The sequence below is a fragment of the Pseudophryne corroboree genome, chromosome 1 (assembly GCF_028390025.1).
Source record: "Pseudophryne corroboree isolate aPseCor3 chromosome 1, aPseCor3.hap2, whole genome shotgun sequence".
Taxonomy (NCBI): domain Eukaryota; kingdom Metazoa; phylum Chordata; class Amphibia; order Anura; family Myobatrachidae; genus Pseudophryne; species Pseudophryne corroboree.
The window spans coordinates 948167652-948195395 of NC_086444.1; the positions used below are offsets into that span (position 1 = coordinate 948167652).

Here is a 27744-nt window from a genome sequence, read left to right on the forward strand (position 1 = left end):
GTAACAGATTTATTGTGTGCAACATCATGTACATTTGGATATACAACACAAAATAATGAAGCTTGAAGCTCTTAATCAGAAATTAATTGTTTATCCAATACCTAATAGATGGTTACAGTACACTAAGGCTTTGCAGTGGTTATTTTTACACAAAGCATGGTAATAATGTTTGGTCCACTTTTTCAACAGTCCCACAGACCAGCAGGCCAGACAGGCCTCAGACAAGTCAGGATGAGGCTGGGATTGCAGGTAAGACTTCACTGTAGTCACATATTCTGAAAACACATAGAAGTACAAAATATTAATGTTTATATTTTCACATAGGTTCTGCTTCTGTAAGCCGACCTCCTGTAAGGCGCCCATCACAGGGCTCGGGCCACTTACCCAGGAGGCCAAGTAAGACACGGCGTCTTGGCACGGAATCTGCTGCTCCATCATCCCCACCCAGGCGACGCATTTCGGCAGTGTCACCCCAGCCACCACTGGCACTATTGGCGAGTTCGCAGAGTGATGAGCCCCGATCACCTCAGTTATCTGGTGAGTAAACACAGAAATTAAACACATAGGCAATAATATACACAGTACAGTTAATATGTTGTTAGTTGGTTTTGAGATTACATGTTTTCCAGAACAAGCAATGTGATGTTACGTCTTCAATTGCTAAAGGTAAAAATGTTTTTTATTTTAAGGTCTTAGTGGATGATCTCGCCAACATCATTTTTAATAAATAACAGACATTTGTTTAAATTTAGGCCACACACGTGCACATTAAAATAAAATGCCAATAAAATAGCAAAACAAAAACAGCATCCACAACATTATAGTGTTCACACATCTCCCCTGTCCAGTATGTAGATGGCTTACATGCTCCGCTCCTCTGGACTATCCAGGTAAGCAGTCTATATCGTGGTCAGGGGAGGTGATATAACACTGTAATGCTGTGGAGGGGAGGTAGTTAGGTGAGGAGTATGCAAATCTGTCTATGTGGCCGCCTGTGTTGGTATATATGTTTTTGAACAAAAAAAACATTATAAGTTTTGAAAATCAACGCCAAAAACTATACAAATGGAGTATTATGAATGTAGTAATGTGTAGAAGTAGCCTTTAAAAAATTAGACAAATAAACATTGCATGTTGGCCACCCCATACAGAGCACAGCTTGATGGCCGACGTGGACCAGCAGGGACAAGACCAACAGGCAACCATCACACTGCAACTTACACCTGTTGACCCAAGCCAGCCAATACAGCTGCAGGATATCCCCCAAGCCTCCATCAGTCCACAACTGGCACAAGCTCCGCCCCCAACCCAAATACCAGATGACTTTTGGGCCAGTTGGACAAGCCAACAGGCCCAAAGCAATGCCAGCCTGACCGCACATACACAACACCTTGCCAGTCTGCCCCATCATCTACCGCGCATTAGTCGCAACTCGGGCAGACTGATTGTACAAGTAGGGCGAATGGCAACCTCAATGGAGCAAATAAGGGCTGACAACAGCCAAATGCTTGCTCATTTAACGCGCATCATAGATGAGCAACAGCGCCATCAGCAGGCACTCGTTCAGCTCATTCAGCACAACCAGGTTGTGAATGAGTCGTTATCCCGGATTGTAGCCAGCCACACTGCAACCAACACTCAACTGATTGCAAGCCTTAATAATTTGAGCAGCAATATTACATTGATGGGAGCTCACCAAGTAACCTCCAGCTCGGGGACCACGACCCCTATCCAAACGCCAGTAACCTCCCCTGTTCGGCGTTCCTCCAGAGCACGTGCCAGTGAGCCAGCACAAAGCACAGCACCCAGCACACACAAGCGGAAAAAATAACCCCAATGTGATTTGCAAAATAAAAATTTGTATTTGACAAACACACAACTTCCTGTGTCCGTCTCAAACATTGTCGAAGCTGCTCTGTATGTATGTATGTTTTTCATGGGTAATGACTGAAAATGTATTTTTAGCATAAACTAAGTACAATGTACACACCACTATAAACAACAAACAGTAAGTAACAAAACACACAATAGAAAGTAGTGGAAAGTGTTTAGTCAAGGATAATTACAGCCTACTAAAACTGACCTGAAAAATAGCGCAGGATCACTTCTTGCCGTACCTGCCTCCCTACATATGTACTCACACTGTCACCAGATGGGTCTAACTCCTCTGCTTGCTGACTGCTTTCTCCCTCATCATGTGCCAGATGTTGGGTTAAACACAGATTATGGAGAAAACAGCAGCAGAACACAATTCTAGTCACCTTTGAGGGACTATACAACAAAAGGCCTGCAGATTTATCCAGACACCGAAACCGTGACTTCAGCACACCAAAACATCTTTCTATCACATTCCGCGTAGCCTTATGTGCATGATTGTAACTGTGTTCAGCAGGAGAATCAGGTTGGGACAATGGAGTAAGGAGCCAAGAGTAGCAGCCGTAACCCCCATCACCTGAAAAACAGATATAGTCAACATTAGTACATATGGTAGATTATTCTTTCACCTAATCAAAACTCGAGTTTGTGGTTAAAAGACATACACACAAAACATTTTAAACATACCCAACAGCCAGCCATCAGGCATTTGTCCGTCCTCAAATTTATCGAAGAGCGATGACTGACTGAGGATGAAGGAGTCATGGCAGCCACCAGGGTAACCTGCAACAACACTCATAATTTTTAGGTTTGCATCACAGACCACCTGGACATTAGTTGATTGTGCCAGATGTCTATTAGTATATATATATTGGCGGCCCTTAGGTGATCTCAGCTGAACGTGTGTGCAATCTATGGCCCCCAGCACATTGGGCATGCCAGCAAGCTCATAGAAAGCTACCCTGACAGCACTCCACTCCGACTCCTCGGTAGGGAAGCAGATTGAGGCATTAATGTGTGGCTCCAACACATCCAAAACCTGAGTGGACATTAAACAAGCTAAGGTGAGTGTCATGTTAGGTATTCTCTACAATACTGTGTTGTTTGTACTTACAGAAGCAACACTTAGACATAACCGCCTATGTATTTTTAGACTCACCTGATTCAAATATCTTGAAAAGGTGGGCTGTGAGATACCAATGACGTCGCCTGCCACAGCCTGGAAGCTCCCAGTAGCCATAAAGTGTAACACAGCCAGGAGTTTGTGTAGGCCTGAGACAGAGCGAGAGCGTGCTGTCTCAGGGTCTATGCCCAGTTTGACAAGGTCATACAGGTGGAAAATGTTGGTTCTATTTAAGCGGAACATCTGTATGACCCTATCATCGGACAATGCATTTAAGTTTAAACGCCCTCTAAAAAAACGAGGCTGGCGCAGCCTCCGCGGTACCTGGACAACCTGTTGACCATGTTCACTTACCAGGGCCTGATTCCTGGAAGCCTCATGGAGCAGTCTAAGGTATCCCACAGCAAACAAAAAATCATTGGCACACACCACAGCCGCCATTTCAGAGTGAGAGAAGTTCAAAATGTGCCTGGAACACTTTTATAGGGCCAAACATTCAGGTGTGAGTAATGGATAATTGAGTACACATGTAAACACGCTTTTCAAATGCTGGCGCGTTTTTTTTTAGGAAAAAATTACGATGTGTAATTTTTCGCGGCCGCGAATGCATTTTCACGGCAGCAATTACAATTACGAATGGTTAGTAAATGACCGAGATTCATATCTAAACAGGCGTAATTTGACCGATGGTGTATTCATTCGTAATTTTTAACTTGGACTTGCAAAAAATTACGAATGGCCTCATCTCTGCCGTGATTAGTGTTTAGTAAATTACCGAGATGACACTTTGATGAAAAAACGGCATCTCGGTCAAAATCGGGAGCTTAGTAAATTTACCCCTTAGTTGTAATCTATGCCAATGTTTTTGCAATTGAGCGAGTATGCATCATTGCCACAATGCGCACATGCAGCAGGTGAATTGATATTATGCTTGCAGTGAGGAATCACCTGAAAGTGATTAACAGAGCGCAAGCGTTTTGTGGGAGGTAACGGGGAGGAGCAGGAAAAATGCGGGTGTGACAGAGCTGTTTTCAGGGAAGCGCATACCAGCCGAAGAGTGTGATCATGTATGCAGGAAAAACATCTCCGCCATCTCAGTTGCAGTGGCCATTCTGAGTGACCATAGAATTACTGGAGTAGTCAATGGTTTGCGGATCAGCATCGATGCTGCAAATGTGTGTGTAGTTGCCGTCTTTATACAAATCCCAGGGGCTGTATTTCTCTAACGTCCTAGAGGATGCTGGGGTCCGCATTAGTACCATGGGGTATAGATGGGTCCACCAGGAGCCATTGGCACTTTAAGAGTTTGAGTGTGTGTGCTGGCCCCTCCCTCTATGCCCCTCCTACCAGACTCGGTTTAGAAAATCTGCCCGGAGGAGCCGGTCACAGCTAGGGGAGCTGTCCAGAGTTTCCTTATTAAAAGTTATTTTTTAGAGTTTATTATTTTACAGGGAGGCTGCTGGCAACAGCCTCCCTGCAGCTAGGGACTTAGGGGGGGGAGTAGTGTCCGCCCTGCGGGGTCTGACCACTGTCTCCGCTGACTGGACACTGAGCTCCAGAGGGGATAGATCGTTTCTCCCAGCAGCATGCCGCCACCCCCTTACAGACCTGAAGATTGTGGCGATTGAGACACTGGCCCCCCTAGCAAGCGGTGGGCCGGTGTGAAGATGGCGGCATCAGGGTAGGAGCACAGTATTAACTGCACTCCGGGAGGCTCAGCGGTACATAGTGCGGTGCTGTGAGGGGCGCCCTGAGCCAGTGCCACTGGTCACACAGCCTGTCGGGGTCCCTGGATCTCAGCCAGCATTAATCCTCAGGCCAGTATAATCCTATGAAGAGCCTGAAGACAGCGCCATTTTGGGGGTGGAGTTTCTCAGAGCGGACCCAGCAGCGTTCAGTGCCATTTTCCTGCCTGCACAGCGCTGTCCAGGAAAGAAGCAAGTCCCTCCACAGCAATCTCCAGCTATCTCTCACGGTACCAGGGGGTTGTAGAAGGGGGGGTGGAAGGCTGCTAAACGGCTGTGTAACCTATTAAGGTACACAGTCAGCGTTCATGAGGGGTCTCCCTTATATGTATAATAGTGCTGTGTGTGGGTTGGCTCCAATCTCTGTGTCTCTCTTGCCATTCTTGTTGAGAAACTCTGTCTGTATCCCCTGTGTGTGTGTGGAGTGTTTGTGGTCACCAATAGCAATGTCCAGGGACTCTGTGTCATATGCTGCAGAGGATTTGTCCTCTCAAGATGATCCCTTTCCATGTAATCAGGATTGCACTGATTTAGCACAGATTCCAGCAAGGGAGCTGGAATGGTTATCCTCTGTCAAAAATATGATTTCTCAGATTTCACAGAGGGTTGCACAAAATGAATCTGCTACCCAGGTGCTGCAGAATATCAGAATATGGCAGCCTGGCCCAGTTCAGGTACCACAGCTCCCCCTGCTGTTTACTCCCACAAGCGTCCTTTAGCACAAGTTATGCAGGATGACACCGATACAGATTCTGACGGTGATGATGGGGTACGGGGGACAGCATCTCTTGCTAAAGGGGTGCAGATTATGATAGAGGCTAGTAGGGATGTGTTGAAAATTAATGATACACCACCTCAGCAGGTTGAGGAGGCTTACTTCACTGAGAATAAGAAAGCCTCGCTAACCTTCCCTGCGTAAAAAAATAATTAAATGCTATTTTTGAAAAGGCTTGGGAAAAACCCTGAGAAAAAATTCCAGATCCCTAAGAGGGTTCAGGTGGCATTTACTTTCCCTGTTGAGGATAGGAAAAAATGGGAAAACCCGCCTATTGTTGACGCGTCAGTATCCAGACTTTCAAAAAAGGTGGTGTTGCCTGTTCCGAGATCTACTGCCTTGAAAGAGCCGGCTGATCATAAGATTGATAATACGTTCAGATCCATGTACACGGCTTCAGGGGCTATACTACGTCCCACTATTGCCAGTGCTTGGATTGCCAAAGCTATAGTAAAGTGGTCTGGAACCTTACTTGAAGATTTGGATACTATGGATAAGGATGATGTTGGCTTATTTTTGTGCAACATTCAGGATTCAGCGGGATTTTTGGTGGAATCCATGAAAGATCTGAGTTCTATGGCTGCAGGAATTTCTTCCATGTCGGTCTCAGCGCGGCGAGGACTGTGGCTACGTCAATGGTCTGTCGACACAGAATCCAGGAAAAGAGTGAAGTCCCTAATGTATACAGGTCAGGCTCTCTTTGGGGAAGCGCTAGATGCGTGGATTTCCACGGCTACAGCGGGTAAGTTACCCTTTCTTCCCTCAGCTGCTCCTGCTCTAAAGAAACCGTTTTCTTCACCTACATCACAGCACTTTCGGACTACGAAGCCCAGAAAGGCCAGGCCGTCCAACACCTTCTTTCGGGGAGGTAGGCCCAAGACCAAGAGACCTGCTACGGCAGGTTCCCAAGAACAGAAACCTTTTTCAGATACACCAAAGTCCTCCGCATGACGGTGGACTGCTGGCCCCGGAGGTGGGGCCAGTGGGAGCGAGACTCATGCAGTTCAGTCACGTCTGGGTGTCATCCGGCCTGGATCCCTGGGTGAGAGATATTGTGTCCCAGGGGTGCAGGCTGGAGTTTCAAAATCTCCCCCGTCACCGATTTTTCAAATCAGGTTTACCAGCTCTGCTGGCAGACAAGACAGTCCTACAAGCCGCAGTCCAGAAGTTGGTGGAGACACAAGTCATTGTGCCTGTACCAACTCGTATGCACAACAAGGGTTACTATTCGAACCTTTTCGTGGTACCGAAACCGGATGGTTCGGTCAGGCCCATTCTAAGCCTTAAGTCACTAAACCTCTTTCTGAAGGAGTTCAGGTTCAAAAGGGAGTCTCTAAGAGCGGTGATATCAAGTCTGGAAGAGGGAGAATTCCTGGTATCCCTGGATATCAAGGATGCGTACCTCCACATTCCGATCTGGCTGCCGCATCAGGTGTATCTCCGCTTTGCCTTGTTGGACTGTCATTTCCAGTTCCAGACCCTGCCATTCGGCCTCTCAACGGCACCGAGAGTATTCACCAAGGTGATGGCAGAGATGATGGTTCTCCTTCGCAGACGGGGTGAATATCATTCCATATCTGGATGATCTGCTGATAAAGGCATCATCCAGGGAAAAACTATTGCTGTCCATTGTTGTCACGATCGATCTTCTCAGTGTCCACGGTTGGATTTTGAACCTTCCAAAATCACACTTGGAACCAACCAGGAGCTTGTCCTTTCTGTAGATGATCCTCGACACGGAAGTACAGAGGGTATTTCTTTCACTGGAAAAAATGTTGGTGATACAAACAATGGTCCGGGATGTCCTGAAGCCAGCCCGGGTGTCGGTTCATCAATGCATTCTTACGAGGCTCTCCAGTACGGAAGGTTTCATGCTTGGTCCTTCCAACTGGATCTCCTGGACAAGTGGTCAGGATCTAATTTGCACATGCACCTGAGAATTCATCTGGTGCCAAAGGCCAGGATTTTGCTCCTCTGGTGGCTCCAACTGGAGGGCCGCAGGTTCAGGATTCAGAACTGGATCCTTCTAACCATGGATGCAAGCCTCCGGGGCTGGGGCACAGTCACTCAAGTGGAGACCTTCCAAGGAAGGTGGTCAATTTCGGATGTCAGCCTTCATATCAACATTCTAGAACTAAGAGCTATATACAACGGTCTACTTCAGGAGGCCCATCTTCTAAGAAAACGGGCCAGTCAAGTGCATGTCTCTTGGTGTGAATCCAAGAAGGATCTGTGAAGGTCCAGATTTTCGTCCCTATTCATTTCCTTCCAGAAACAATTGTCTGCCCTCCCTGAGGTTCAGACCTTTTTGAAGGGAGTTCTGCACATGCAGCCTTTGTACCACCTACAGCACCATGGGATCTTAACGTGGTGTTACAGTTTCTCCAGTCTGACTGGTTTGAGCCTCTGTAAGACAGGCTTTTTCAACCAGTGTGCCGTGGCACACCAGTGTGCCGCGATGAGTTGCAAGGTGTGCCATGGAGCCAGAGCAGCTTACTGTACCTTCAGAGTGAACTGTTGGCCCAGGCTCAGTCGTGCTCCGACCTTGACCTATGCCTTGAAAATGCGGCGGTGTGATATCATAGGTCATGGACACCAGCCAGCCTACCCGCATACACATCTTCCAGTTCCTGCCTGCATACACAGCTTTCCTTGCCCACCCAATTCCACACCTGCCCGACCGCCCGCTGCTTAGCAGCACTCCACTATGAATAACCCCCCGCCACTGAGAGACAGGGAGGAGGACACCTGACCAGTAATATTTGTTATTTTATTTCTCCTGTGGGGAACAATAAGATTTATGTGGGGAGAATAAGGATTTATGGATTTATTGGGGGAACAATGTCAATAATTCATATGGGGAGCAATAGGATTTATGTGGGGAGAAATGTGATTGATTTATGTGTGAGTAACGTGATTTATGTGGGGAGCAATGTGATTGTTTTTTTTGTGTAGGCCAATGTATGCGTGTTGTTTTTTTTACTGTGAGGGCCAATGTGGGTGTTTTGTTTTTTTCTGTGGGTAACAGATGGAGCGACTTGACAATCTTAAAATATTATTCAGTGTGCAGCGAGTAAAAAAAGGTTGAAAATCACTGCTGTAAGAGGTAGAGGTCAAGTTTCTTACGTGGAAGGCTGTCACTTTGTTGGCCTTAGCTTCTGCTAGACGTGTGTCAGAGTTGGGGGCTTTGTCTTGTAAGCGCCCCTATTTGATCTTCCATGAAGATAGAGCTGAGCTCCGGACACGTCATGAGTTTTTTCCGAAGGTTGTGTCAGCATTTCACATCAACCAACCTATTGTGGTGTCAGTTGCTACTGACTCCTCAATTTAATCTAAGTCCTTAGATGTGGTAAGGGCTCTGAATATCTATGTGAAGAGGACTGCTGGTCACAGAAAATCGGACTCTCTTTTTGTACTATATGATCCCGAGAAAATTGTGTGTTCTGCTTCTAAGCAGACTATCTCTCGCTGGATCAGGTTCACTATCCAGCATGCATTTTCAACGGCGGGATTGCTGTGTCTTAAGTCTGTTAAGGCCCACTCTACTCGTAAGGTGGGGTCTTCCTGGGCGGCTGCCTAGGGTGTCTAGACATTACAACTTTGTCGAGTAGCAACTTGGTCTGGGTCGAACATGTTTGCAACCTGGTTTTCTATTGGTGACGGCGGACGTCACGTCCTTATATACGATTATAGACCACAAATTAGGACTAGAGGCCTTATCGTTCTTTATGGAGAGAAATAGTATACCAGAGGAAAAGAGGAATTTTGTTTTGGAGGAGACAGCACTCATTCTCCACAACAATTTCTTTTGGTATGATGACTCATTCTATATGCAGCAGACCGGTACAGCCATGGGTACCAGGCTGGCTCCCAGTTATGCAAATTTATTCATGGCTCATTGGGAGGAACAGCAAGTTTGGAATGGCCATGAGCTGGGAGCCAGTCTGGTAGCCTGGAACCTGTATATAGATGACATAATATTTGTCTGTAGTGGAGATCGTACCTCATTAGATATTTTTTGTAAACATCTTAACAGTAATACATTGAAGATAGAACTTACTTTCAATATCAGTGAAGTTGAAGTAAACTTTTTGGACTTAAGGGTATATATTGAGAAAGATGTGATTAAAACAAGCAACCACACTAAAAGTACAGACTGTAATTTGTTTATTGACTGTTCCAGTAACCACCACAGGAACTGGCTAAGGAGTATCCCTATGAGCCAGTTCCATAGAATAAGGAGAAATTGTTCGGATGTGGCAGTATATTAGAAACAAGCACGCGAACTAGGAGATCAGTTTGAAGCAAAAGGTTGCAGTAAAGAAATAATACAAGTTGCAATGATTGAGAGTGGTACGAGTAATCGGGCTAATATGCTTGAAAAAATACCTGGAAACAAAAATGTGTTTGAAAACAATGTTCCATTTATTACAGGATAAAATAGTCAATATAGACAGGTGGAACAAATTATTAGACGACACTAGTCCATCCTTAGTAAGGATGTTTTACTGAAAGACTATGTATCTCAAACCCCAAAATTTGTCTATAGAAGGGCTAAGAATGTTAAAGAAAGTGTGGTGAGAAGCGTGAGTGTCCCCCCAAAGATGCTCACTAGAAACACATCTAAGGGTTTCTTTAGGTGCGGCACATGTATTATGTGCCGCACATGTGTGAGTAAACAGAGTAAAATTGTCCATTATAAATCTAATCAAACTGGGGTAACATATACCATTAATGACTTTGTTACCTGTAACACCAAAAATTGTATATATTTGCTCGAATTCTCATGTGGTGCCCAGTATATAGGGCGTACAACCCGAATGCTAAAAACCCGCATGGCGGAGCATGTACGCAATATAAAAAAAGGTATGGAAACCCACAATGTGTCTTTACATTTTAAGAAAACACATGTGTAATATCAAACATCTGGTCAACTTTGGTGGAATAAAAAGTGTGGAGAACAAATTATGGCGAAATCAAGCTGGCTAAGATAGAGATGCGTATGATCTATGAAAGGCAGACTCTAGACCCAAAAGGTCTAAATATCGACTTTGAAACTAAATGGTTTCTGCATTGAAGTGTTTTTTCTATAAACAGTTGTATGGAAATGTGTCTGTATTTCACTTATTGTAAAACTAATCATTTTTGTTTCTGATTCTCTATGTGAACTCGTTGTGCTGCCATGGAGATGTATTAAAACAAAGGGTGACTGAATTGCATACAAACAAGCCTTCTGACATTTGCGTTCCACAAGACGGACTGAATGACCCGCACTTCCGGGAAAAACGGAAGTCACGTGATCGCGGTACACAGACACGCTGCGTTCCATAGACAGGAAGAAGGACTATGCAGCGTGTGCAACACAGAACCGTGTGTGGAGCGGCGATAATACAAATAAAGTTTCTCAAACTCTTTAAGGACTTGTGGGTAACGGAAGGGGATAAGAAAAGTTTGTTTGAAAAGACGGATAGAAAATCCGGACTTTCACATTGAAAACGTCCAAGTTATGATCCAGTTCCATTTTAGGCTGTTTACCAATTAACGTTTAAAGTCGTTTTGAGCAGTGAATTTCTGTGTCAAGGAGGATAAAAAGTTAATAAGAATGTGTTTAGATTAAGGAGTATGGTAGATATGTGGGAATATGTGAGGAATAAGGCGGTGTTGTAGGTTTACATACAAAACAAATGTGATTGTCAATAAGGCTGGGAGTGGCGAGCAGGGGGCATAAATGTCTGACTGCTGGGCTTGGAAAGACACCTTGAGGAAGGATCTTTAATCCGAAACGCGTCGGTGTGTCTTCTGTATACCCCAGGTCGCATGGTGTTCCTTCATTTACCGTATAATTACTAGAGATGAGCGGGTTCGGTTTCTCTGAATCCGAACCCGCCAGAACTTCATGTTTTTTTTCACGGGTCCGAGCGACTCGGATCTTCCCGCCTTGCTCGGTTAACCCGAGCGCGCCCGAACGTCATCATGACGCTGTCGGATTCTCGCGAGGCTCGGATTCTATCGCGAGACTCGGATTCTATATAAGGAGCCGCGCGTCGCCGCCATTTTCACACGTGCATTGAGATTGATAGGGAGAGGACGTGGCTGGCGTCCTCTCCATTTAGATTATAAGAGACTGAGAGAGATTTACTGGAGCTGACTAGGAGGAGTACTGTTACTGTAGAAGTGTAGAGACTGAGTGGAGAGAGTTTACTAGTGAGGACAGTGCAGTTTACTTTATAATCCGTTCTCTGCCTGAAAAAAGCGATACACAGCACACAGTGACTCAGTCACATACCATATCTGTGTGCACTGCTCAGGCTCAGGCCAGTGTGCTGCATCATCTATTATCTATATATAATATTATATATATCTGTCTGACTGCTCAGCTCACACAGCTTATAATTGTGGGGGAGACTGGGGAGCACTACTGCAGTGCCAGTTATAGGTTATAGCAGGAGCCAGGAGTACATAATATATTATATAGTGAGTGACCACCAGACACACAGTGCAGTTTATTTAATATATCCGTTCTCTGCCTGAAAAAAGCGATACACACAGTGACTCAGTCAGTCACATACCATATCTGTGTGCACTGCTCAGGCTCAGGCCAGTGTGCTGCATCATCTATTATCTATATATAATATTATATATATCTGTCTGACTGCTCAGCTCACACAGCTTATAATTGTGGGGGAGACTGGGGAGCACTACTGCAGTGCCAGTTATAGGTTATAGCAGGAGCCAGGAGTACATATTATATTAAAATTAAACAGTGCACACTTTTGCTGCAGGAGTGCCACTGCCAGTGTGACTGACCAGTGACCTGACCACACTGACCACCAGTATAGTTAGTAGTATACTTATATTGTGATTGCCTGAAAAAGTTAAACACTCGTCGTGTGACTTCACTTGTGTGTTTTTTTTTTATTCTATAAAAATAAAACTCATTCTGCTGACAGACAGTGTCCAGCAGGTCCGTCATTATATAATATATAATATATACCTGTCCGGCTGCAGTAGTGATATATATATTTTTTATATCATTTATCATCCAGTCGCAGCAGACACAGTACGGTAGTTCACGGCTGTGGCTACCTCTGTGTCTCTGCACTCGGCAGGCAGTCCGTCCATAATTGTAATACCACCTAACCGTGGTTTTTTTTCATTCTTCTTTATACATACATAGTTACATAGACATCTTCTCTTTATCAACCAGTCTATATTAGCTGCAGACACAGTACAGTACGGTAGTTCACGGCTGTGGCTACCTCTGTGTCTGCACTCGGCAGGCAGTCCGTCCATAATTGTATACCACCCTACCGTGGATTTTTTTCAGTCTTCTTTATACATACATAGTTACATAGACATCTTCTCTTTATCAACCAGTCTATATTAGCTGCAGACACAGTACAGTACGGTAGTTCACGGCTGTGGCTACCTCTGTGTCTGCAGTCGGCAGGCAGTCCATAATTGTATACTAGTATCCATCTCCATTGTTTACCTGAGGTGCCTTTTAGTTGTGCCTATTAAAATATGGAGAACAAAAATGTTGAGGTTCCAAAATTAGGGAAAGATCAAGATCCACTTCCACCTCGTGCTGAAGCTGCTGCCACTAGTCATGGCCGAGACGATGAAATGCCAGCAACGTCGTCTGCCAAGGCCGATGCCCAATGTCATAGTACAGAGCATGTCAAATCCAAAACACCAAATATCAGAAAAAAAAGGACTCCAAAACCTAAAATAAAATTGTCGGAGGAGAAGCGTAAACTTGCCAATATGCCATTTACCACACGGAGTGGCAAGGAACGGCTGAGGCCCTGGCCTATGTTCATGGCTAGTGGTTCAGCTTCACATGAGGATGGAAGCACTCAGCCTCTCGCTAGAAAAATGAAAAGACTCAAGCTGGCAAAAGCAGCACAGCAAAGAACTGTGCATTCTTCGAAATCCCAAATCCACAAGGAGAGTCCAATTGTGTCGGTTGCGATGCCTGACCTTCCCAACACTGGACGTGAAGAGCATGCGCCTTCCACCATTTGCACGCCCCCTGCAAGTGCTGGAAGGAGCACCCGCAGTCCAGTTCCTGATAGTCAGATTGAAGATGTCAGTGTTGAAGTACACCAGGATGAGGAGGATATGGGTGTTGCTGGCGCTGGGGAGGAAATTGACCAGGAGGATTCTGATGGTGAGGTGGTTTGTTTAAGTCAGGCACCCGGGGAGACACCTGTTGTCCGTGGGAGGAATATGGCCGTTGACATGCCAGGTGAAAATACCAAAAAAATCAGCTCTTCGGTGTGGAGGTATTTCACCAGAAATGCGGACAACAGGTGTCAAGCCGTGTGTTCCCTTTGTCAAGCTGTAATAAGTAGGGGTAAGGACGTTAACCACCTCGGAACATCCTCCCTTATACGTCACCTGCAGCGCATTCATAATAAGTCAGTGACAAGTTCAAAAACTTTGGGTGACAGCGGAAGCAGTCCACTGACCAGTAAATCCCTTCCTCTTGTAACCAAGCTCACGCAAACCACCCCACCAACTCCCTCAGTGTCAATTTCCTCCTTCCCCAGGAATGCCAATAGTCCTGCAGGCCATGTCACTGGCAATTCTGACGAGTCCTCTCCTGCCTGGGATTCCTCCGATGCATCCTTGCGTGTAACGCCTACTGCTGCTGGCGCTGCTGTTGTTGCCGCTGGGAGTCGATGGTCATCCCAGAGGGGAAGTCGTAAGCCCACTTGTACTACTTCCAGTAAGCAATTGACTGTTCAACAGTCCTTTGCGAGGAAGATGAAATATCACAGCAGTCATCCTACTGCAAAGCGGATAACTGAGGCCTTGACAACTATGTTGGTGTTAGACGTGCGTCCGGTATCCGCCGTTAGTTCACAGGGAACTAGACAATTTATTGAGGCAGTGTGCCCCCGTTACCAAATACCATCTAGGTTCCACTTCTCTAGGCAGGCGATACCGAGAATGTACACGGACGTCAGAAAAAGACTCACCAGTGTCCTAAAAAATGCAGTTGTACCCAATGTCCACTTAACCACGGACATGTGGACAAGTGGAGCAGGGCAGGGTCAGGACTATATGACTGTGACAGCCCACTGGGTAGATGTATGGACTCCCGCCGCAAGAACAGCAGCGGCGGCACCAGTAGCAGCATCTCGCAAACGCCAACTCTTTCCTAGGCAGGCTACGCTTTGTATCACCGCTTTCCAGAATACGCACACAGCTGAAAACCTCTTACGGCAACTGAGGAAGATCATCGCGGAATGGCTTACCCCAATTGGACTCTCCTGTGGATTTGTGGCATCGGACAACGCCAGCAATATTGTGTGTGCATTAAATATGGGCAAATTCCAGCACGTCCCATGTTTTGCACATACCTTGAATTTGGTGGTGCAGAATTTTTTAAAAAACGACAGGGGCGTGCAAGAGATGCTGTCGGTGGCCAGAAAAATTGCGGGACACTTTCGGCGTACAGGCACCACGTACAGAAGACTGGAGCACCACCAAAAACTACTGAACCTGCCCTGCCATCATCTGAAGCAAGAAGTGGTAACGAGGTGGAATTCAACCCTCTATATGCTTCAGAGGTTGGAGGAGCAGCAAAAGGCCATTCAAGCCTATACAATTGAGCACGATATAGGAGGTGGAATGCACCTGTCTCAAGTGCAGTGGAGAATGATTTCAACGTTGTGCAAGGTTCTGATGCCCTTTGAACTTGCCACATGTGAAGTCAGTTCAGACACTGCCAGCCTGAGTCAGGTCATTCCCCTCATCAGGCTTTTGCAGAAGAAGCTGGAGGCATTGAAGGAGCTAAAAGGGAGCGATTCCGCTAGGCATGTGGGACTTGTGGATGCAGCCCTTAATTCGCTTAACAAGGATTCACGGGTGGTCAATCTGTTGAAATCAGAGCACTACATTTTCTCTATCGTCCTAAGTGGATGCTGGGGTTCCTGAAAGGACCATGGGGGATAGCGGCTCCGCAGGAGACAGGGCACAAAAGTAAAGCTTTTACAGGTCAGGTGGTGTGTACTGGCTCCTCCCCCTATGACCCTCCTCCAGACTCCAGTTAGATTTTTGTGCCCGGCCGAGAAGGGTGCAATTCTAGGTGGCTCTCATAAAGAGCTGCTTAGAGAGTTTAGCTTAGGTTTTTTATTTTACAGTGATTCCTGCTGGCAACAGGATCACTGCAACGAGGGACAGAGGGGAGAAGAAGTGAACTCACCTGCGTGCAGGATGGATTGGCTTCTTGGCTACTGGACATGAAGCTCCAGAGGGACGATCACAGGTACAGCCTGGATGGTCACCGGAGCCACGCCGCCGGCCCCCTCACAGATGCTGAAGCAAGAAGAGGTCCAGAATCGGCGGCTGAAGACCCCTGCAGTCTTCTTAAGGTAGCGCACAGCACTGCAGCTGTGCGCCATTTTCCTCTCAGCACACTTCACACGGCAGTCACTGAGGGTGCAGGGCGCTGGGGGGGGCCGCCCTGGGAGGCAAATGAACACCTTTAAAAAGGCTAAAAATACCTCACATATAGCCCCAGAGGCTATATGGAGATATTTACCCCTGCCTAAATGTACTAAATAGCGGGAGACGAGCCCGCCGAAAAAGGGGCGGGGCCTATCTCCTCAGCACACGGCGCCATTTTCTGTCACAGCTCCGCTGGTCAGGAAGGCTCCCAGGTCTCTCCCCTGCACTGCACTACAGAAACAGGGTATAACAGAGAGGGGGGGCAAAATAAATGGCAATATATTAATATAAAAGCAGCTATAAGGGAGCACTTAATCATAAGGCTATCCCTGTCATATATAGCGCTTTTTGGTGTGTGCTGGCAGACTCTCCCTCTGTCTCCCCAAAGGGCTAGTGGGTCCTGTCTTCGTATAGAGCATTCCCTGTGTGTCTGCTGTGTGTCGGTACGTGTGTGTCGACATGTATGAGGACGTTATTGGTGTGGAGGCGGAGCAATTGCCAAATATGAGGATGTCACCTCCTAGGGGGTCGACACCAGAATGGATGCCTTTATTTGTGGAATTACGGGATAGCGTCAACTCGCTTAAGCAGTCGTTTGCCGACATGAGGCGGCCGGACACTCAATTAGTGCCTGTCCAGGCGCCTCAAACACCGTCAGGGGCTGTAAAACGCCCCTTGCCTCAGTCGGTCGACACAGACCCAGACACAGGCACTGATTCCGGTGGTGAAGGTGACGAATCAACCGTATTTTCCAGTAGGGCCACACGTTATATGATTTTGGCAATAAAGGAGATGTTACATTTAGCTGATACTACAGGTACCACTAAACAGGGTATTATGTGGGGTGTGAAAAAACTACTAGTAGTTTTTACCGAATCAGAAGAATTAAATGACGTGTGTGATGAAGCGGGGGGTGCCCCGATAAAAAACTGCTAATTTCAAAGAAGTTATTGGCTTTATACCCTTTCCCGCCAGAGGTTAGGGAGCGCTGGGAAACACCTCCTAGGGTGGACAAAGCGCTAACACGCTTATCAAAACAAGTGGCGTTACCCTCTCCTGAGACGGCCGCACTTAAAGATCCATCAGATAGGAGGATGGAAAATATCCAAAAAGGTATATACACACATGCAGGTGTTATACTACGACCAGCTATTGCGACTGCCTGGATGTGCAGTGCTGGGGTAGTTTGGTCAGAGTCCCTGATCGAAAATATTGATACCCTGGACAGGGACAATATTTTACTGTCGTTAGAACAAATAAAGGATGCATTTCTTTATATGCGTGATGCACAGAGAGATATCTGCACACTGGCATCACGGGTAAGTGCTATGTCCATTTCGGCCAGAAGAGCTTTATGGACACGACAGTGGACAGGCGATGCGTAGAGGAGTTATTTGGGGTCGGTCTATCGGATTTGGTGGCCACGGCTACGGCCGGGAAATCCACCTTTCTACCTCAAGTCACTCCCCAACAGAAAAAGGCACCGACCTTTCAACCGCAGCCCTTTCGTTCCTTTAAAAATAAGAGAGCAAAGGGCTATTCATATCTGCCACGAGGCAGAGGACGAGGGAAGAGACAGCAACAGGCAGCTCCTTCCCAGGAACAGAAGCCCTCCCCGGCTTCTACAAAAGCCTCAGCATGACGCTGGGGCTTCGCAAGCGGACTCGGGGGCGGTAGGCGGTCGTCTCAAGAATTACAGCGCGCAGTGGGCTCACTCGCAGGTAAATCCCTGGATCCTGCAGATAATATCTCAGGGGTACAGGTTGAAATTAGAGACAGAGCCACCTCGCCGTTTCCTGAAGTCTGCTTTACCAACGTCCCCCTCAGAAAGGGAGACGGTTTTGGAAGCCATTCACAAGCTGTATTCTCAGCAGGTGATAGTCAAGGTACCTCTTCTACAACAAGGGAAGGGGTATTATTCCACTCTTTTTGTGGTACCGAAGCCGGATGGCTCGGTAAGGCCTATTCTAAATCTGAAGTCCTTGAACCTGTACATAAAGAAGTTCAAGTTCAAGATGGAGTCACTCAGAGCAGTGATAGCGAACCTGGAAGAAGGGGACTTTATGGTATCCTTGGACATCAAGGATGCGTATCTCCACGTTCCAATTACCCCTCACACCAGGGGTACCTCAGGTTCGTTGTACAAAACTGTCACTATCAGTTTCAGACGCTGCCGTTTGGTTTGTCCACGGCACCTCGGGTCTTTACAAAGGTAATGGCCGAGATAATATTTCTTCTTCGAAGAAAAGGCGTATTAATTATCCCATACTTGGACGATCTCCTAATAAGGGCAAGGTCCAGAGAACAGCTAGAGATGGGTTTAGCACTATCTCAAGAGGTGCTAAAGCAGCACGGATGGATTCTGAATATTCCAAAATCCAAATTAATGCCGACAACTCGTCTGCTGTTCCTGGGGATGATTCTGGACACAGTTCAGAAAAAGGTTTTTCTTCCCGAAGAAAAAGCCAAGGAGTTATCTGACCTGGTCAGGAACCTCCTAAAACCAGGAAAGGTGTCTGTACATCAATGCACAAGAGTCCTGGGAAAAAATGGTAGCTTCTTACGAAGCAATCCCTTTCGGCAGATTCCATGCAAAGGGATCTGTTGGACAAATGGTCAGGGTCGCATCTTCAGATGCACCTGCGGATAACCCTGTCGCCGAGGACAAGGGTATCCCTTCTGTGGTGGTTGCAGGAGGCTCATCTATTGGAGGGCCGCAGATTCGGCATGCAGGATTGGATCCTGGTGACCACGGATGCCAGCCTGAGAGGCTGGGGAGCAGTCACACAGGGAAGAAATTTCCAGGGAGTGTGGTCGAGCCTGAAAAAGTCTCTTCACATAAGCATTCTGGAACTAAGAGCAATCTACAATGCTCTAAGCCAGGCGAAACCTCTGCTTCAAGGAAGACCGGTGTTGATCCAGTCGGACAACATCACGGCAGTCGCCCATGTAAACAGACAGGGCGGCACAAGAAGCAGGAGGGCAATGGCAGAAGCTGCCAGGATCCTTCGCTGGGCGGAGAATCACGTGATAGCACTGTCAGCAGTATTCATCCCGGGCGTGGACAACTGGGAAGCAGACTTCCTCAGCAGACACGACCTTCACCCGGGAGAGTGGGGACTTCATCCAGAAGTTTTCCACATGCTATTAAACCGTTGGGTAAAACCAATGGTGGACATGATGGCGTCTCGCCTCAACAAAACACTGGACAGGTATTGCGCCAGGTCAAGAGATCCGCAGGCAATAGCTGTGGACGCGCTGGTAACACATTGGGTGTACCAGTCGGTATATGTGTTTCCTCCTCTGCCTCTCATACCAAAGGTATTGAGGATTATACGGCAAGGAGGAGTAAGACTAGTGGCTCCGGATTGGCCAAGAAGGACTTGGTACCCGGAACTTCAAGAGATGGTCACGGACGATCCGTGGCCTCTACTTCTGAGAAGGGACCTGCTTCAGCAGGGTCCTTGTCTTTTTCAAGACTTACCGCGGCTGCGTTTGACGGCATGGCGTTTGAATGCCAGATCCTAAAAGGAAAAGGCATTCCAGAAGAAGTCATTCCTACCTTGATAAAGGCAAGGAAGGAAGTCACCGCGAAGCATTATCGCCGTATTTGGCGAAAATATGTTGCGTGGTGCGAGCAGCGGAGTGCTCCGATGGAGGAATTTCAACTGGGTCGTTTTCCTACATTTCCTGCAATCAGGATTGTCTATGGGTCTCAAATTGGGATCTATTAAGGTTCAAATTTCGGCCCTATCAATATTCTTCCAAAAAGAATTGGCCTCAGTCCCTGAGGTCCAGATTTTTATCAAAGGAGTACTGCATATACAGCCTCCTGTGGTGCCTAAGGTGGCACCGTGGGATCTAAATGTAGTTTTAGATTCCTCAAATCCAATTGGTTTGAACCACTAAAGAATGTGGATTTGAAATATCTCACATGGAAAGTGACTATGTTACTGGCCCTGGCTTCGGCCGGGAGAGTATCTGAACTGGCGGCTTTGTCTTATAAAAGCCCTTATTTAATTTTCCATTCGACATAGGGCAGAGCTGCGGACGCGTCCGCATTTTCTCCCTAAGGTGGTATCAGCGTTTCACTTGAACCAGCCTATTGTAGTGCCTGCGGCTACAGACGACTTGAAGGACTCCAAGTTGTTGGACGTTGTCAGAGCCTTAAAAATATACATTTAAAGGACGGCTGGAGTCAGAAAATCTGACTCGCTGTTTATACTGTATGCACCCAACAAGTTGGGTGCACCTGCTTCTAAGCAGTCGATTGCTCGTTGGATTTGTAACAAAATTCAACTTGTACATTCTGTGGCAGGCCTGCCACAGCCTAAATCTGTTAAGGCCCATTCCGCAAGGAAGGTGGGCTCATCTTGGGCGGCTGCCCGAGGGGTCTCGGCATTACAACTCTGCCGAGCAGCTACGTGGTCAGGGGAGAACACGTTTGTAAATTTTTACAAATTTGATACCCTGGCAAAGGAGGACCTGGAGTTCTCTCATTCGGTGCTGCAGAGTCATCCGCACTCTCCCGCCCGTTTGGGAGCTTTGGTATAATCCCCATGGTCCTTTCAGGAACCCCAGCATCCACTTAGGACGATAGAGAAAATAAGAATTTACTTACCGATAATTCTATTTCTCGGAGTCCGTAGTGGATGCTGGGCGCCCATCCCAAGTGCGGATTATCTGCAATACTTGTACATAGTTATTGTTAACTAATTCGGGTTATTGTTTAGGAAGCCATCTTTCAGAGGCTCCTCTGTTATCATACTGTTAACTGGGTTTAGATCACAAGTTGTACGGTGTGATTGGTGTGGCTGGTATGAGTCTTACCCGGGATTCAAAATCCTCCCTTATTGTGTACGCTCGTCCGGGCACAGTACCTAACTGGAGTCTGGAGGAGGGTCATAGGGGGAGGAGCCAGTACACACCACCTGACCTGTAAAAGCTTTACTTTTGTGCCCTGTCTCCTGCGGAGCCGCTATCCCCCATGGTCCTTTCAGGAACCCCAGCATCCACTACGGACTCCGAGAAATAGAATTATCGGTAAGTAAATTCTTATTTTGGCCACCGTGCTCGATCCTAGATTTAAAGCCTACCTTGGATCTCTCTTTCCGGCAGACACAGGTCTGCTGGGGTTGAAAGACCTGCTGGTGACAAAATTGTCAAGTCAAGCGGAACGCGACCTGTCAACATCTCCTCCTTCACATTCTCCCGCAACTGGGGGTGCGAGGAAAAGGCTCAGAATTCCGAGCCCACCCGCTGGCGGTGATGCAGGGCAGTCTGGAGCTACTGCTGATGCTGACATCTGGTCCGGACTGAAGGACCTGACAACGATTACGGACATGTCGTCTACTGTCACTGCATATGATTCTCTCAACATTGATAGAATGGTGGAGGATTATATGAGTGACCGCATCCAAGTAGGCACGTCACACAGTCCGTACTTATACTGGCAGGAAAAAGAGGCAATTTGGAGGCCCTTGCACAAACTGGCTTTATTCTACCTAAGTTGCCCTCCCACAAGTGTGTACTCCGAAAGAGTGTTTAGTGCCGCCGCTCACCTTGTCAGCAATCGGCGTACGAGGTTACATCCAGAAAATGTGGAGAAGATGATGTTCATTAAAATGAATTATAATCAATTCCTCCGCGGAGACATTGACCAGCAGCAATTGCCTCCACAAAGTACACAGGGAGCTGAGATGGTGGATTCCAGTGGGGACGAATTGATAATCTGTGAGGAGGGGGATGTACACGGTGATATATCGGAGGGTGAAGATGAGGTGGACATCTTGCCTCTGTAGAGCCAGTTTGTGCAAGGAGAGATTAATTGCTTCTTTTTTGGGGGGGGTCCAAACCAACCCGTCATATCAGTCACAGTCGTGTGGCAGACCCTGTCACTGAAATGATGGGTTGGTTAAAGTGTGCATGTCCTGTTTTGTTTATACAACATAAGGGTGGGTGGGAGGGCCCAAGGACAATTCCATCTTGCACCTCTTTTTTCTTTTCTTTTTCTTTGCATCATGTGCTGATTGGGGAGGGTTTTTTGGAAGGGACATCCTGCGTGACACTGCAGTGCCACTCCTAGATGGGCCCGGTGTTTGTGTCGGCCACTAGGGTCGCTAATCTTACTCACACAGCTACCTCATTGCGCCTCTTTTTTTCTTTGCGTCATGTGCTGTTTGGGGAGGGTTTTTTGGAAGGGACATCCTGCGTGACACTGCAGTGCCACTCCTAGATGGGCCCGGTGTTTGTGTCGGCCACTAGGGTCGCTAATCTTACTCACACAGCTACCTCATTGCGCCTCTTTTTTTCTTTGCGTCATGTGCTGTTTGGGGAGGGTTTTTTGGAAGGGCCATCCTGCGTGACACTGCAGTGCCACTCCTAGATGGGCCCGGTGTTTGTGTCGGCCACTAGGGTCGCTAATCTTACTCACACAGCTACCTCATTGCGCCTCTTTTTTTCTTTGCGTCATGTGCTGTTTGGGGAGGGTTTTTTGGAAGGGACATCCTGCGTGACACTGCAGTGCCACTCCTAGATGGGCCCGGTGTTTGTGTCGGCCACTAGGGTCGCTTATCTTACTCACACAGCGACCTCGGTGCAAATTTTAGGACTAAAAATAATATTGTGAGGTGTGAGGTATTCAGAATAGACTGAAAATGAGTGTAAATTATGGTTTTTGAGGTTAATAATACTTTGGGATCAAAATGACCCCCAAATTCTATGATTTAAGCTGTTTTTTAGTGTTTTTTGAAAAAAACACCCGAATCCAAAACACACCCGAATCCGACAAAAAAAATTCGGTGAGGTTTTGCCAAAACGCGTTCGAACCCAAAACACGGCCGCGGAACCGAACCCAAAACCAAAACACAAAACCCGAAAAATTTCAGGCGCTCATCTCTAATAATAACCTAAGAGGACCAACACTCGGTTTTTAACTAAAAGCTATTTGCACATTTTTTGGAGTGGTTGGTACCTTGTGGTATTTGGGGGTGTAAGCAATTGCCAACAGACCTAGGGAGCATTTATTGTTTTTATTGTCATTTTATATATTATTTTATTATTGGACTGTCCATTTTTTATGTATATATCCTTATAGGATACAATAAAATTGTGCATTTTGTTGGATATCCGCTGTTTTTTATCCACATATCTACTCAATACTGGAGAATACCAGTGGAAACCCGGGGTTCACCAGCAGCAAAGAAACCGTTCAAGGCATTACTGGAAGGTGAGTTCCCTATTTGAGGGACGGGGCTGTGACAATCTCGATCCTGTGAAATGAATGTATACAAGGAAATTGCCTAAAGAAACCTTTTGATGTATATACCCCACCCCAAGGAGGTTAGTCAAAAGGTGTGAACCTTTGGAAAACCGTGTGGTGGGAGAAGTTGGGGAATCTCTGTGACCTAAGAAGTTGGATTATGACCACTTGAACTGGGACAAATTGATTTTTTGGATCAGCGACCTGCAGCGCTTATGAACCACTCCACATATTGTGTTGTATATTGTTTCAAGGATTAGTGCTCTTGGGGGTTGGTACTAAGCTGCAGCAGGGGCGCAAGTTACTTTTTTCTGTTTGTTGGGAACAGGGGCGGATCCAGAAGAAAATGATAGGGGGGGCACCATGGAAGGGGCGTGCGACTTCGGTGCATGTGAGGTGGCACTTCTTATACAATGCCCACAGTTGTAGCGCTCATTATGCAATGTCCACTGTACTGGTAGTGCCCCTTATATAGACCCCATAGTAGTGGTGCCCCTTATGCAATGCTCGTATTGCCCCCAGTAGTAATGTTGCCTGTAGTAATGCCCCCAGTCATTTGGCGCCCTAGTAGCTATGCCCCCAGTGGTAATGCCCCTGCAGTTATGACCCTAGTAGTTTGCTCCCAGTAGTAATGCCCCCAGTAGATGCTCCCCCAGTAATAATGCCCCCACTAAGAATTCCCCCCCACACAGTAGTAATGTCCCTTGTTGATGCCCCCCAGTAGTAATGCCCCCCCAGTAGTAATGCCCCTTGTTGATGCCCCCAGTAGTAATGCCCCCAGTAGATGCTCCCCCAGTAATGCCCCCAGTAGTAATGCCCCCCCACCCAGTAGTAATGTCCCTTGTTGATGCCCCCAGTAGTAATGCCCCCCCAGTAGTAATGCCCCCAGTAGATGCTTCCCCAGTAATAATGCCCCCAGTAGTAATGCCCCTTGTTGATGCCCCCAGTAGTAATGCCCCCCCAGTAGTAATGCCCTTAGTTGATGCCCCCAGTAGTAATGCCCCCAGTAGATGCTCCCCCACCCAGTAGTAATGTCCCTTGTTGATGCCCCCAGTAGTAATGCCCCCGCTGCACCGAAAAAGACAAAACACATACTTACCAGGACCCGTTCCCGCTTCCAGATCTCCGCTGCAGTCCTCTCCTCAGCACTATGAGAGAGACGTCATGACTGACGTCTCTCCCATAGCGCACGCCGCACAGTGACAGCGTCGGAAGCCGGAGCACAGTACTGAGCTCCGGCCTCCGGCTACCGCTGTGCAGGGAGACGGGCGCCCGCTGGTAACTATCTCAGCGGGAGCCCGTCATCTCCCTGTGCGGCGCCGGGGGATGTAATGACGACGGGGGACGGAGGCACAAACGACAGGGGGGGCACGGGCCGTGTGCCCCCCCCCCGCTGGATCTGCCACTGGTTGGGAATGTTTGCAAACTTCTACAAGTTCGATACTTTGGCCTCTGATGATCTGAAGTTCAGTTAATCAGTTTTGCAGGAGCCTCCGCGCTCTCCCTCCCATTCTGGGAGCTTTGGTACATCCCCATGGTACTAATGTGGACCCCAGCATCCTCTAGGATGTAAGAGAAAATAGGATTTTAATTACCTACCCGTAAATCCTTTTCTAGTAGTTCGTAGAGGATGCTGGGCGCACGCCCAGCGCTTCGTGTTCGTGCAGTTGTTATTTAGTTCAGTACAACTTTGTTGTTAGTTATGTTCTGCATTATTACTAGGTAAGTAATGTTTCAGCTATTGCTGAAGTTTTTCAAGCTCGTTAGCTTGACGTGCCTTGTATGTGTGAGCTGGTGTGAATCTCGCCACTATCTGTGTATAATCCTTCTCTCGAAGATGTCCATCTCCTCGGGCACAGTTTCTAGACTGAGTCTGGTAGGAGGGGCATAGAGGGAGGAGCCAGCCCACACTCTCAAACTCTTAAATTGCCAATGGCTCCTGGTGGACCCGTCTATACCCCATGGTACTAAAGTGGACCTTAGCATCCTCTACGACTACGAGAAAATGATTCACCGGTAGGTAATTAAAATCCTATATTTCGCACGGGATCCGGTCTGAAGATCGACAGTGCCTAGGTCGACAATGTTTAGGTCGACCACTATTGGTCGACAGTCACTAGGTCGACATGGATGGAAGGTCGACAGGGTTTCTAGGTCGACATGTGCTAGGTCGACAGGTCTAAAGGTCGACATGAGTTTTTTTTTTATTTTTTTTTCATTTTTTTTATTTTTTCATACTTAACGATCCATGTCGACTACGATTGGAACGGTAAAGTGTGCCGAGCAAAGCGGTAGCGGAGCGAAGGCACCATGCCCGAAGCATGGCGAGCGAAGCGAGCCATGCGAGGGGACGCGGTGCGCTAATTTGGGATCCCCGTCACTTTACGAAGAAAACGACACCAAAAAAACAAACAAACAAACTCATGTCGACCTTTAGACCTGTCGACCTAGCACATGTCGACCTAGAAACCCTGTCGACCTTCCATCCATGTCGACCTAGTGACTGTCGACCAATAGTGGTCGACCTAAACATTGTCGACCTAGGCACTGTCGATAAAACGAACCACACCCATTTCGCACATCCTCTGTGTTAAAATAGCATCTGTGGCAGCCTTTGTGTACAACTATAGATCAGGTGTTGAGTCGCAGTACAGATTTTTTTTACTGACATATGGTATCAGAAATGTTAGGGTGTTCCTGGATGGTGACTGGGAAGTAACAAGGGGATGGCTAAAAAGGCTCATTGAGATGTTGTGTCTACTGGGAATGTCGTGGGCATGTTTCTAAATGCAGCTGTGCACAGTCACTTAACCATTCACATAGGGAGCCATCAGTGGCGTAACTAGAAATTTTTTTCCCCCCAGCCAAAAAATCCTTCGGCACCTCCCCCCCCCCCCCCATACCCCCATAATTGGCACTAGTAAAGGGACAAATATGCAAGGGGTGTGGCTTCATTGAAATGGGCGTGGCTTCATGTAAAGGGGCGTGGCATTGCAGTAAAAGACTACCTTATACCCCAGTTTGCAACCTGCACGCCCAGACATTAGCCACCACAGGAAAGAAAAATAATCCTGATTCATGCCCCTTACATTATTTGTCATTTTTCCTCCTTATAGTAATGCCCAGTATACATTATTCCACATACTGCAATGGCCTTAGCCATTATGCCACACACAATAATGCACGACACAATATGCACACTGTAATGCCCCCGACACATTATGCCACACACCGTAATGCCCGTGACACATTATGACAGGAATCGCAATGCCCGTTATACATTATGCTACACACTGCAATGCCCCTGATACATTATAGCACATACAATGTCTGTGACACAGTATGACACACACCACAATGATCCTGAGACATTATACCACAATGCCCATGATATAGCATACAACACAGCGTAATGCCTGACACATTATGACACACACCGCGATGTCCGTGATATATTATGCCACACACCGTAATGCCCATTACTGTAACGATTTCTAGGGTTCTCTGTGTGTGCGTACTTGAAATGATGTCAGCTGAAGCCAGGTGAAAATTAAGGGGGTAATTCTGAGTTGATCGCAGCAGCAAGAAAGTTAGCAATTGGGCAAAACCATGTGCACTGCAGGGGAGGCAGATATAACATTTGCAGAAAGAGTTAGATTTCGGTGGGTTATTTTGTTTCTGTGCAGGGTCAATACTGGCTGCTTTATTTTTACACCGCAAATTAGATTGCAGATTGAACACATCACACCCAAATCTAACTCTCTCTGCAAATGTAATATCTGCTCCCCCTGCAGTGCACATGGTTTTGCCCAATTGCTAAAAAATGTCCTGCTGCGATCAACTTGGAATTACCCCCTAAGTAAGGTTTATTGTGGAAAAAGTGGTAGTAAAAAATATATATAAACTGGATCCTTGATTACATGGAACAAAACACGATATTTCCAAATAATAGTAATGGCAGGTAAAATAAACAAGGAGGAAGGTTATGCTTGAATATTGGTATATTTCAGGTTAAACATAGATGAGAAATCAACATGAAGATATCCGGGTTTAGATCAAGCAGGGGAAAAATAACATACCAAAAACGGAGTAATCAGGCAGGAATGGAAACAAACTGCAAATAATAGTCCAGGAATGCAGATGCTGAACCGGCAGGGTTAGAAGTCCTGAAGCAAGGCACATGAACCAGCAAACTGCAGGGAAGTCTCCAAGATGTAGATAAGGCAGAATCTGGACAGGATTACTGGAGAGAACCCAGTCGCACAGTCGCACTCCAGACGGAACCACAATGATCTGCACCTAGATGCTGGTGAGCTGGAGTTAAATAGCAGCACCAGGTGTTGGGCCCCAGGTGCTCACAATCAGGTAATTACCCTGCAGAGACAGTGTGCAACTGCCATTCGGACCTGAGGCAGCAAGTGAGACCCCTAGAGGCAGGAATGAGATAATGCAAGGCAAAACAAACACAGACATTCCTAGCAATTACACATTAAGTTCTACAGTA

The 27744-nt window shown here is 46.9% G+C and overlaps 1 protein-coding gene and 1 long non-coding RNA gene across 2 annotated transcripts; one reads left to right on the top strand and one right to left on the bottom strand.

The window, feature by feature from the left end:
• Positions 1-71: 71 nt before the first annotated feature.
• Positions 72-27519, bottom strand: LOC134919136 (uncharacterized). The gene is made up of 3 exons (XR_010177455.1): positions 27320-27519; positions 385-534; positions 72-275 (listed from the first exon to the last, which is right to left on the bottom strand). It is a non-coding gene; the product is annotated as an uncharacterized LOC134919136 (long non-coding RNA).
• On the top strand, positions 99-1862 carry LOC134919120 (uncharacterized). Its single transcript, XM_063920415.1, has 3 exons — positions 99-249; positions 325-537; positions 1152-1862. Exon 3 carries the CDS (start codon positions 1163-1165, stop codon positions 1829-1831), a length of 669 nt encoding a protein of 222 aa, XP_063776485.1. The 5' UTR covers positions 99-249; positions 325-537; positions 1152-1162; the 3' UTR covers positions 1832-1862.
• Positions 27520-27744: the final 225 nt, after the last annotated feature.